This window comes from Gavia stellata, chromosome 2 (assembly GCF_030936135.1).
Source record: "Gavia stellata isolate bGavSte3 chromosome 2, bGavSte3.hap2, whole genome shotgun sequence".
In the NCBI taxonomy this organism is placed as follows: domain Eukaryota; kingdom Metazoa; phylum Chordata; class Aves; order Gaviiformes; family Gaviidae; genus Gavia; species Gavia stellata.
Window position 1 is genome coordinate 104,814,076 of NC_082595.1, and position 13,257 is coordinate 104,827,332.

General features: G+C 39.5%; 1 protein-coding gene across 1 annotated transcript in view; it reads left to right on the forward strand.

The window, feature by feature from the left end:
* Positions 1 to 3,651: 3,651 nt before the first annotated feature.
* KLHL29 (kelch like family member 29) overlaps positions 3,652 to 13,257 on the forward strand; it is a 247,910-nt gene continuing 238,304 nt past the window's right edge. Inside the window, exon 1 of the mRNA XM_059835718.1 lies at positions 3,652 to 3,912. Coding sequence (XP_059691701.1) covers positions 3,652 to 3,912 — 261 coding nt within the window. The remainder of the gene's footprint in view (positions 3,913 to 13,257) is intronic.

Here is a 13,257-nt window from a genome sequence, read left to right on the forward strand (position 1 = left end):
AGGCTTATCTGCTCGAGAACTGACTTCTAGACACGGCAGCGGGGAGCTTCATGCTAGCTGAAAAATCGGCCCAAAACGGAGGTTGATAGATCTATAATTAGCCCAGTCTTAGCTGGGGCGGTGACTTCAGTGTGGACAGCACTGGCAATTCCCCAAGTCTGAAAAACAAGGTAAAAACCTTCTTTCTCTTCCTTAGTGCTGTTTAGAGGGACCTAAAGCTGTTTAAGAGAAAAATGCATGCATATGAATGTTGAGGAAAACTTCTCTTAAATAAGGGAAACATTAATTATTTGTAGGTATTGATATTGTTATTTGTAAGTATTAGGTATTGGTCTTTCTCCTTCTCCCTGTCTCTCCAACAGAAAGGAGGGGTTTTCTGTTTATTCTTAAAAAAAAAAAAATCCAAAAGAACCCATGTCTGGAAAATCTTAGCCTAAAATTGGGTTTTTTGGAACTGGTAATGACTGGGTTAGGATGAAAATGCTCATACGTCTTTGATTACAGTGACTGCTGTCGTGCTCGCTGTTCGTGTGTGGTTTCCACTGGCCTCCATCACTGCCGTTTCTCAAGATGGTTTCTGCTGCCCTGTGTCAAGTTCTGTGCAGAGGAATGTGATGATTATGCTTGGCTTGGGACAGGCTTTGTTGGAGAAGTTTTTCTTATGAGTACAAAATACATTTAAAGCATTATTATTATGATTATGATCCTTGACAAAAATAGTCTAGACAAAGCATAAACTCTGGATCCAAAAATATATTTAAAAATTAGCTAGCCTGTTCACAAAACATTTCTTACCTCACCCAGCAGCTATTTATGAGAACATTTTATATTGTTTCTAATTTTAAACAATTAATAGCAAGCACTAGCAGTTGAATACTCATTTATTAGTTAGTTATCCCCTCCGGTTTTTCTGCACATCTTGTTGCTGTCAAATATCTCTGAACCCAGCCAAAAATGACATGTTGAAACAAGTAGTGTATATTTAATGCGGTGCATAGAAAAAAAGGTGACAGTCAGCCCTGGCTTTTAATTTTTATTGGAAATATCATGAAATACAGTACCTGGACAAAGAAGTGAATTTGCTCATGAAGAGGCTGGTGGCTTGTAAGTAAACTTCTTAATGTGTGGCTTAGTCACAGGCTTTTTTCCTGCTTGTTATTGACGTAATTGCCTGTCAGTCTCATCTGATAGTAGAATTGCTGGGGGCCTGGTGTCTTGGATCGTGTGGCAAAAACTGCTAGCTATTGACTTGTGTGCATGTGTGCCTCTGCTCTCTGCTGAATTAAATGTCAGATATACTCAAGTGTGTGGGTGGGTGGGGGATATGTGATTTGGTTCTCTCTAGTTGCCTTGTCAAGAAGTACACTAATACAACTAATGGAGATCCTCGAGCTCGGAAGGAGAAGGGCATTCACTTGACAGCCACCATCCAAACAGTCAAAAAAGATAGCTTCATACAGTGGTGGAGACCGTGCAGATTTAAAAAGAAACTTTTCCAAAGGCAAGGAATAATAAAGGATATTTTGAAATTGTAGCTTGCAGTTTACAGTCTCCCTTTTTGCCTGGCTTTGCAAAAGGTTTATAAAACAAAACGCAGGGGGTTTATACCGTGGAATTTCTAACCTTTAAAGACACTATCTTTAGGTACTGATTTTATTCTGAGATGGTTGCCACTAGAGGAAAAACTTGCTTTCTTCACCTCTACTAAAACAAAAGTTTCTGTTCTCACCACAGCACCTTTCACAGCACTTGTGTCTCTGGTTTTTGCCGTGTTCAGTGTATAGCTGTCATGTCCACATGGTCCTCTAGAAAATATAAAATGAGCTTTCTGAATTAAAGTATCAGATGGCCACAAAAATAGAAGAAAGAGGAATCTAAGTGAATGTCAGTGAATCCTCAACCCTCAAATCATCAAGTCAAATCTTGCACCAGATCCCACCAGAGGAAAAATAGCTGGCTCTGTTGGATTAAGAGGAATGTTAATTTTGTGGTCAGCATCTGCAACATTGCTGTGCAGTCCCCAATGTATGCTCTTGCTGGAGGTGCTCACTCCTGCAGAGGGGAACATAACCATCACAAATGCAGCTTCTTGGGAGATTTGGTTCATCCTTTTGCTGAAGATAATGATTGTGGGAGGGAATTTGGGGGTTTTTTTTAATACACATTTATTTTATTGAATTTTTAACTGGGGAAGAGTTTTCTTTGTCTCAAGCTAGTAGCTTTCTGGTGAATCAGGTGAACCTTTAATTATTTAGTCATAATAGTTGGTTTTGTTTGCCTTTTTTTTAAATTTCTACCAGGTGAATAACTAACATTGTTGATAGGTGCACTGTTTTATACCACTTTTAAGTAATATCTCTCTTAAGTAGTTTCTTATCTTTAAGTTTCTGGGTAAGTTTGGTTCCAGCTCCCTCCTCAGCCATTATAAGCAGATGTTTTTACTGTCCATTTTTGTATCTAAGAATTTGTGAAACAAAATTGCTTCATCTGACCTGATGTTATTATTACAAAGAACTTACTGGATCGTGTGATGTAAATAAAATAAATCAGAAGCTGCAGTGACCTAGATACTCATTATTTATTTATGGGAATAAATATATTTAGCATTTATTTATACTGTTCTTCAATTTCAAATGCTGTAAATTTTCACTTACTCTGAACTCTGCTGGGAAGATAGCATTATTGCCACCATTCTGTAGGTTAGGAGACCTTGGCAGGAAGACTTAAGTAACTGCTCTAGACTATGTAGCATATAATTACCAGAACTAGGATTAGACGTTGGGAGTCTCAACTCCCAGTGTTGTGTTCAGACGTCTTGCTCCTGACGGATAAAATCTATGGCTAACAAAGACTGAGGAGAATGATAAGGATGGGATGATCGCACAAATGACTTGGTCATTTGATCACCTTAGGTATATTAAGTGTTTTAAGTCTAGCCAGAAGCATGGGAAGAGACAGGACATGTTGGCCTACCCTGAAGACCAGCCACACTGCGGAGAGCTCAGGCCTCACAAGGTGAAGCATTCCTGTAGGAGTTTCCAGTGAGGAGGTCTAGCAAAAAGGAGGGGAGGGGGCTGCTTAAAGCAGTATTTGGCTTTGAAAATAGAGAAGTAATGGATAGACTTAGCAGGTAGATTTTTCTCCCTCTAATATTTAGGATTAATATTTGGTCACACATCAGGTGCAGAAAAGAGCTGTAGAAATGATCTGAAGGCTACTGAGAAAACTGCAAGATGGAGCTATTGGTAACATTTTCCTGCTATCAGAATATTTGAGTGATGATTTTCTTCTAACTCGGCTTTTCATGATTTGTGTGCTGTTGCTTGTTATTCTGCTGGAGAGTTTGGGCAGATGGTGTTTCCTCAGGTCTGAGGGATTGGTTTCTCCACAACATGCTTGTAGTTGTCCAAACTCTCTCATTTGTGTTCTAGATTAACATTTACTACAACACTGCTCTCTTCCTCCTGACATTCAGCTGGGAAAAGGGGAGAAGCAGTGCTCTCCTAAAGCAGAAGAGGCATGGCAGGGACTTGCCCTAGTGATTACAGAGTACAATTGCTGTGCTGGGACCTTATTCCTAACAACTCTTTGGTTTTGATCTTTTAGGCAAGCTCTCGAGTTCCCTTTGAGAAGAAGCTGCCCTCCATCGAGATGTCACGGCACCACAGCCGGTTTGAAAGAGATTATCGGGCTGGGTGGGATCGCCGGGATTGGAGCTCCAACGGCAATCATGTCAGCAGCACCAACTGCAGCAACGCCGCGAGCACCAACAGCAACAACCGCCCCGGGCTGCTGCCCCTGCCCATCGTCCCCTCCCGGCTCCCCACCCCGGCCACCGCCGCTTGCACCACTGTCAACAGCGATGTGATCACAAGCCTGGTGGCCAACTCGTCTCCAGCTTCAACTACCAAAGTAAGAATTTAGCTGTTTTTCTGGGTTTGATGTGTTGAAGGGATGTTAGAGATGGAGCTTCATCTGTCCCTTGCAAAATCTGCGTTCATGGTATAGCTACTAGGAGGAAGAAAGATTTTCTACGGGCAGTCTAGGTCTTTTTTATTCTTTTGTGTGTTGTGCATACACTAGAGTAGGTCGTTCTTGCTCCAAGACTGAGGGTTCCCATGCTCCTGAGAGGCCCAAGCAGAGCAAATGCTTCTTTCCTTTCAGCACTGCCAACATCTGGGTTTTCTGTTGCTTTCCCTGGAACGTGTGGTTCCCACTTTTGCTTTTGGGAATGCTCTTCTTGTCTGTTGACCAAGGCAGAGCTGTGGTTGACAACAAGTGGATGTGGTTTTCATCCAGAGGGAGTGGAAAGTGACCCAAGGGCATAATTTTGGCTGAATGGTGTTTTTACTTCTCTTTAGTTGGTACTTTCCTATAAGGTTTTCAAAGCCTCGTTCTTAGTGCAGATTGGAGTGTAACAGTGGGACTGCTATAACTAGGCTCTCTCATTTGTGCAGAAATACACACTAAGGAGTAAGAAAACATTAAGCGGCAAAGAATTAAAATCACTAGTAAACCATTGGGCTTCTTTGTTCTAATATATAATTGGAGGGAAGAGGGTGACTTTTCCTTGTTTTTTTAAACATTTAGCTCTTTTAAATCTGCAAAGTACAAGTTGTTTTTCCAGTAGAAAGTTGGGGTTTCTTTCTGCATGCAAATTCAGGTAGAACAGCTGGGGAATAGAAAACCCTGGCAAATTGTAAAGGTGACCACAGCATTAGCAAAGTGAGCCAGAAGCACTGCTGGTTTTCTTTTTATGATATTTAACATTTTCTTTCAACTTGGTTTCATTTTAATAACTGCAAGTGCCAAATGCAGCAGACGCAGACAGGGGGAAAGGAGACAATAAAGTTGTTTAAAGTAAGCCAAGAGCAAGCTGAAATTTTACTGCAGTACCATTATTACATTGATTTTTTTTTTCACACTGTAGAAAAACAAGGTCAATGCTGCAGAAGGAAACATTAGGCCAAAGTGTACAGTGTGATTGGTTTTAAAAATTTTCCATGGCATCTTCAAATTATTTTCATTTGAAAGCAGCCAATCAGATTCTGATCAAAACATATTTTGAGTTCTCCAGATGCTGTCCACAGATAGATGCATTTCAATCATGCTTTGTCTGGAGAAGATTGAGGCAATTTTGGAGCCAAAGCAGTCATTTCATTTATCACGACCTTTGTTCCTGGGTCTGCCTAGAGTCCAACGATTGTCTAGAGCTGATCAACCCTTCTCCCAGATGTTCAAAACCATTTTGAAGCATAGCAGTGCCAGTAAACCATGTGTTTATTGGGGGAGAGAAGGCAGGAACAGCAAGTTAAATGCCTTTTGATCATATGCTCAATGTGAACTGTCTTCTAAATTACCTTATTAGACAATTTTCTGATTACTTTCATTAGTAAGAATGTTTTGGCATGAATAGATCAAAAGCAGTAAATAGACAAGAATGGAGGTAACATGGGACACTTTTTATTCTGAGAACTGTTAATCAGCTGTGTAATCTCCCATAAAATAAATGTGTAAAAATGCATACAGTCTTTGCCCCAGCCTCTTCTGCCGAGAATCAGCTAAACAGCTCTAAAAATTCAAAATTGCATGTACTAAAGAGGAAAAATCTTTGAAAGGGAAGTGGGGTAGGTAGGATGAACAGAGATGTAAGGATATGGTGCCTAGCAAGCTTCCAATTAATGATGTGGAACGGTGTCAGAAGAAAACATCAGGTGCTCATACATACTCATGTTCACCCTGCCTGACTCTGTCTCTCTCCTTCACACACAGCAGATTTACACTTGTGGTTAGCAATGTAACCAGCCAGAGTCTTTCCTGTGTAGAATCCAGCAAATGGTTAGGCATAAAAAATTAAATCCGTATAATGAGGAAATCACAAGTCAGAAGAACAACGCAGTTGCTTGGTTTATTTTAAAAAACAGGAATGTGCTGAGTTGCTTTGAGCTGTGGTGAGTTCACAGTATACCCTCTGCAGCCTTTTTGTGAGCATGTTTATGGGGTACCAGCTCATGGTGGGCAGGTGTCATCTTAAGCTGAATTTCTTAGTTCTGTTTTGTGGTCGGGAGCAGGATATTTGATTGCTTAGCTCCTCTTCTGCAATCTGAACCTTCCCCAACATTATGGCAGATGTCATTAAACTCAATGGCAAGGGGGTGCCTCACACAAGAGGTGACATGGTGAATAAAGGAAGTAATCATGGTGTTATGGAGCAAGAAGATTGAGAACCTGGTTCTCCTTGTCTCATTGTTCAGGATATGAGTACAGACAGCAATGTTCCTCGAGGCTGAGGGCTGAAAGGACTATCACTGTCATGAAGTTACCACTTTTGACTTTAGCGTATCTTCCTGAGCTGGTTTGAAGATCTCAACACATAGAGGCCAACCGTCCATCTCCCTTCATTTTGTTTCCTACTAATTAATTATCATCCCAGTTAAAAGTTAGTTTCATTTTTTTTATAAACCTTTCGGTCCTTGGTTTCTCTAGTTGCCTGCTGTTTACCAGTTTTAGTAGCCTCCAAATAACTGTATATCTTTTGCATCCCCTCCATTCTTCATTTGCCTTTGAAAATATAGGTACCAAAACCATATGCATTCTTTCAGCACCAGACTCACCATTCCCTTGCATGGCGATAAAACTGCTCCCTTTCTCTGTTCCCATGTCTGCACAGTTAATAATTGCTCCAGACTTTTTTGCCAAAGTGCTAAGTCAATAGTTATTAAAAATACATATACGTGCCATCGTCCTCCATTACGCGTTATCAAACAGAGTCATAATCTTGTCAAAGACTGAAATGAAGTCTGTTTGACAAGATCTGTCTTCTGGATACCTGTATTGGCAGACATTGGTCATATTCCTGTCCTTCAGCTCCCGATTAACTGAATCTTAAAGTGACAATTTCAAAATGGGGGAAAAAACTTCTTTTCTCTCTGACGTGTAACTGGACTGTGAAACTTGCTGTGTTGGTGATGAAATTGGTCAGGGAATTCATAGATAAATGGTTTTAAGGACCGGTAGACTATCTAATCTGGCTGAACCATTTAGTCTTTAAATTATTATGTAGATGTATGTAAGATTAAAGACTTCACCCCAAGTTATGTGCTATGAACGGAAAAAGCATTGGATGGGAGAGAAAAAATTGATCAAATTAACTGCTGGAGAGAGGTGAAACCATCTTCAGAGGGAAGCTTAAGATATATAACACTGACTATGAGGGGATTGGGTTGCATCTGTGTTTTTATGCTTCTGGAATAGCTTTTTACATCTTTCTGTGGAGGGCTTTAGAAGGATTTTATTACTAATTATTAATGTGTAGGAGAACTTTAGAACTAATTATACTTTGCAGACCTTTGAAATTTATTCTCAAAGCGTACCTGTAACCTTCTTACCACAGATGCTTTGGTACAAATCATGCTTAGTGGATCTGCCACATTTAAGTGGTTACGGATGTTTCATCTGAGTTATTTAAACAAAAAAGCTGTATTTTCCTGAGCTTTATTTTTTGCTAAACAAAATGACAATGATACTTTGCACTGCTGTAGCCCATTTCATCGGAGGCTGCCAGAAGACATCAGAAAAACTATTTAAAGCTCAACAACCTATAAGAAATAGTTTAATGTTGCACTCCCAGTATACCGACAGGGAAACTGAGGCACTCGGAGGTAGTGATTATTGTTTTTTCTGCTCATTCTGTGCCTCTGTGAGCAAAGTTCCAGCTCTTTTAGTCAATTTGGCTTTCCTAGCCTTGTGCTGTATCCAAAGCGTTGGGCCAGACCAGCACTCAGAGTCAGCGCAGTTTGAAGGGATGAGTCCTTCACTGGAGATACTTCCTCAACCCCTTGAACGCCTGAAGTAGTCAATAGGAGAGTGCAATTCCTGCCATTAAACTCCTGCGTTCAGCTCCGTTTGTCACACTCTGAGCCCAGTCATGTATGACGATTGAGCTCAGGTTTCGGTTTGTCTGTGTGCGGTGGGGGTTTGGGTTTTTTTCCTGCAGTGAGGTTATTTGTTGGTAGAAGGAAGCTATCAAAGAAATCCATATAAGACTGCAGCACTGCTTAAGATATTGGCAAGAAAACAGTCTAAAATTCATTTAAAGATGCTGCACACCATTCCAGCTATGTTTTCTGTTCATCTCAGCAGCACCTTCATTCTTTGTTGCTTTTCCGAATTACGTTGCAAGTTACTTGTACAATTTTCTCCATCAAAGCTCCTCTATCACAGCTTCAATTTAGAAGTGTTGTCATGGGCTGTAATTTGAAATTTTATTACCAAGAGATTTTTTGGTTATAGAACATTTACTTTTATCATCTCTATATTATTTTTAAATGCCTGAAAAGATTGATACATCAACAGAATCTGTGCAACACGAGGCGAGATCTAATTTTTTTTCCAACCTTAATTTTAAAAACCCTTTGCTTGGAACATAAATTGATTCTTAAGCCCACACACACTTAATGATTTGTTATTCTCAAGGTTAAACCTATGACAAATCTTATAAAAATGCCAGTCTTCAGTTTTGATAAGATTTTCTCTAGTTGAGCTCAGGGATAACTGTATAAAGTCTTTAAATAGCATAACTGAGATACGATCTTGGCCTCCTGTACTTACAGTACTCCCGCAGCATTTAAGACTTGTGTGTTGTTGCTACTGTAGATTTGATCCTACTGTGGATAGCCACAGTTATGATGTGGGAGAGAAGACAGAGATGGTAAAGCGTTTGTTAACCTCTCTGGAAAGTCAGGCAAGGTTTGCAGGGGAAAAAATTGCCCCCACTGTCTTTGTCTCTGTGCATCGCTGCAACTAAATAGCATTAAAAAAATGCATGGGGAGGGGAAAAAATAATTATGTGAGAGGAAAAACAAGTCACTATGCCTGAGGAATGCACGGTAAAAAGGAATAAAGTGGAACGGCACAGAAGTAAAATGTTATATGCTTCTTTCCTTTAAGGTCCAAAAAAATGTAGTTTCCTCAACAGCAGTCTGTCAGATGTAGATGATTTGCTGTACATTGTGGAATTTGTGTTGTCTGTTCTCTTTCTCTCGCTTCTGAGGTGATGATTTGCTAAGCTGGTGTATGGCTTCCACAAATATTTAAAATATTGATTAAGCAGAGGAAAAATAAACACGCATTGGTTTTCAAGTTACGCCTTATGTTGTACATGACTAATTACATGCAACAATTTGCTCTGCAATGGTAACTGAAATTTATGTACTCTTTTTATTATAAAATATAAGAGGCTTGCATAAAGAGAGAGATTATAAATACTGGAATACAACAGTTGCTAGAAAACGGTCAAAACATGCAGTGATGAAGTATATAGGATTTGCTATTCCAGCTTCTCTGTGCAAAGCTACTCTTCCACTCCCCTGAGGGTTTGTATTGATAGTTGGCATATTTTTGTCACCATTTCAGATAGTAGCCTGTCAATTCTTTGATCTGGACATGATGTAGCAGTCCAGCCCAAGTGCAATAATGGCAAAAGCTGTGTTAAAGATCCTCCTGATTCTTTTGGCAAATTACTGTGATAAGTGAGGCTTCAGTTGTTGGATGTCAAATAGTGCAACTGATTTTTTTCCAGGAGCATATATTTACATATGGGTAAATTTTGAAAATAAAGTAATGTCCAGTTTCATTGGTAAATGAGATGCAAGCCCGTTCACACTTATGCAGAGACTTCTGGTGTATATGAAGCTCTAATTAGGGCAGAATATTACACGAATATATAGGAAATCAGAGCCATGCTCAGAGTATGTAACAATTGATGGTTTGTAAAAGAATGCAAGGACAGGTTTTCCCTGGCACCCAAATCACATTCTCCTGGTTCTCTAGGTTGGAAAGTTCAATAAATTTTGCACAATTTACCTTTTGGGGTGACACACCATTTAACTGGAGTGCAGCTTCCAGACTGTGCCTTCTGTAAGGAGTCTGCAAGCAAGGATAGACAGCCAAAGCGTATGACGTTGGTGATGACGTGCCATCGCACCAGCCCAGGGAGGGTGAAACCAGCAGAGTTCACCATAAAAAATATCGTTATAGCATCCTCCTAGTATCATCAAATAATTCTGAGAGTTGCTTTTGAGGAATAGACAGAGCTTGTACCACGAATGAGAGGAGATCTGATCGTTGACTCCCAGGAGACTTTTTTTGACTTTTTTTCTTTTTGCTAATTAGAGATTGACCAAAAATGTCTGTAAATTGAACTCAGAAATTACTTCTGCTGAAGTAATCATATTAAGCTACTATGAAAAAGTTACAACTGCTTGGAGGTAACTGTGCCACTGAGGGACAAGAGAGCAAAGTGAGATCAGTGGTGGGTTCCAAAATTGACATGTTGAAGGCCTTGAAGTAGAGGAACCAATTCTTCCCTTTGAACAAACTGGAGAGAGGCCTTGGGCAGTTTTCAGGCATCTCTGTAGAAGGCTGTTCTTAATGGTCTGTGGCCCTAGAGAGGCCTTAAATTGTGTTGATCATCTGTCACTTCCTCTTACTATCTTATTTTAGTATTTTTTCTCAGATATATTTTTACATATTTTTAATAGTGCAGAAATTGGAACATACAAAATGTGGTTTTAGTTTGTCAGCTTCTGCAGATACTTTATTGGACTGAAATTGGTCTGAAAGCCTTAGCATGCTAATTAATCTGTAAAGTCATAAAAAGCTGCTTGGATTTTTTGACTTGCAATGTGTTTATCATCTGTTGAAAGAGCTAAGAGGTCTGGCCAGTTTCTAGGCCCAGTTCCATTTGAAGATGAAAGGCAGTGGTTTTGAAGCACTAATTGACATAGCCAAGTACTTACAAGGTCACAAACATGACAGCATTAGATAAAGAAAAAGGAGTATTTCTAGGCTTTGGCACTTTGATCAAAAACTATCTTGACTTCCAAAAGGGATAAATATCAGTAATAACAGTAACCTAAACAAAATGTGTGTTGGCCAGGATTTAAGTGCTTGATTGTTTGATTCCTTGAAATGATTTAGAGTTCTTTTTATTTTCCTATTTCTTCCTCATCATTACTTCGTTTTCCCATGTATTAGTTGCACATTATTCATTAAAAATGCAGCAGTGTATATACTTCTGCCATTCAGGAGGCACGGGTGTTTCATTAGAGAACTTGTCCCAGCCTCCTGTCAGGCTAAAAAAGCCTGCCTGAGAGCTTCCTTGCCTATGATTTGATGTTGATTACTAGAGGTTTTATTTTCAAGGAGCAGTACTTCTGAGGGAAGGCAGGTTATCTGAGTTGTAGATGCATAAAATCCTAAGGTTGGTCACTGTCATTTAGGAACATATTGCTATTGTCACCATCAAACATAGCTACAAAAAGAATTTTACAAGGAATCACTTGGCGGTTTCCTATTATTTATTTTTGCTGTCAGTGCTTGACTTTGCCAGGTAGGCCCTGGAAATTATTTTGAAGAAAGCTGATCCTTTCTCAACTAGGTAATTTCTGATTTTGGTGTTGCATGAGGAGGGTAATGTCAGAGAAATCATTGAAGGGGAGGATAAGTGGATTAAGGTATATGTTAGGTACAGAGGAGCCTGATGCAAACAGTTTGTAGAAGGCTGCAGAAGTGGTTGGGTGGGATGTCTTTATACCATAATTTTTGTTATAGGTAACAGGAAAACAGTGGCCATATTAAAAATCACAATTTTAATGCATATCAGAAGGAAAATAAATTGTTTTCCAAACATATAATATTTTCTTGATGGCATTGGTTTCCTCACATTGCTGATTGATTTGCCGTTTTCAATTTAGAAGTTGCTTGCAAAACAAATGAACCAAATGAATAAAAAGAAAGAAAGAAATAGAAGTGAGCCAAGCTTCACCTCTCCCTGTGATTTCTATGGGCCTTGAGTTCCTGCTTGATATGACAGTTGTCTATGAAGCTGATATAGACATAAAAATAAATTTGGCCCTGGGAGTGATAAACAGTATATTAAACTCTGCTCTCTGACTCCTTGTACTGCTGAATGTTGCACCTGCAAACGCTGGACACAGGCTGATGCGCTCTGGGCATACCGGGAAGCTCTGATCACCCAGAGCTGACACGCCAAAGTGACATTAAAGCAGCACCACTGCCCTGTCTACAATCCTGAAAATCCTCTTGAAATCTGCCCAGACCTTTAAGAGGAGCACAAGGATCTTGTGACTTGATGGCATGAAACATAGGCAGTCTGTGCTGTTTCAATGGATGATTGCTCTGTCGATGCCACAGAAGTAATGCCAGGAGTCACGTTGCATCAGCGATACCAATCTGCGCTCCATCCCATCTGAACAATGCACACAAGGTGCAGATATCTTCTGCATAAATGGAAATACAGTGACTCACTATCTTGTGAGTGGGCAAAACACAGGCTTATTGTCAATGCCTGCAAGAGTACTGTAGGGGAGACCACAAAAGGAATTCCTCACCCTTTTTCTCGACTCCAGTTTCACTCTCAAGAAGCAGCTCTGATGGAGATTTATAATTGACCATTACTTTTCAGAGTAGCACGTAGAAGAAGGATAAACTTGCAGGTACCCAAGTTACTTTGTTAGGTTTTCTCTTGGAATTTTAAGCATTACTAAATGTCCAACTGTTGGTTAACTGTTATAACATTCTGTTCTTGGATGAAATGGGGGCTTTTCACTAAAGAAAATGCACATTTTACTTTGGTTTGGAGGAAATGACTATTCTGAATTCTCCCAGAAGTCAGTCTGCATCTTCTGTTTTTGGTTGTTCTCTGCTCCTGTCAAGCTCAAACGTATGTGGCTGTTACCCACTACAATTTAGTGTCACCAAACTGATTCACTTTGGAAAACAAAGCTTGTAGAAGTTCTGCAGAGAAATATATGCAGTGTGTAAAGTGGTGTTTGTGTGTAAAGCGATATGCACCCACTGTATAAATAATGAATAGTAACTAGTAATAAATTCTTCATATGATAGCGTTATTTCTTACTGTTTATGATACCAGGTTTTTTATGGTAATCCTGAAACAAAGTACTGAGAAGTATGTGAATAATATTTACTACTGCTAAGTTGTTGCACAAACATGTCAAGAAAGAGAAGCTTTTTTGGCTGTGTAATTTGAATGTTTAAGATTATATGCTGTTTATATTATAATATTATATATAATTAAAGATATACTTTTATCCCAAAGAAACACGAAGTGTTATACAAAGCCCATGCATTCAAAACCACTGACATAATGCATCAAGGTACATTTGTCAGCCAGCAAGTGGAACACTCCCGAAGAGCAATGCTGGGCATACTTTG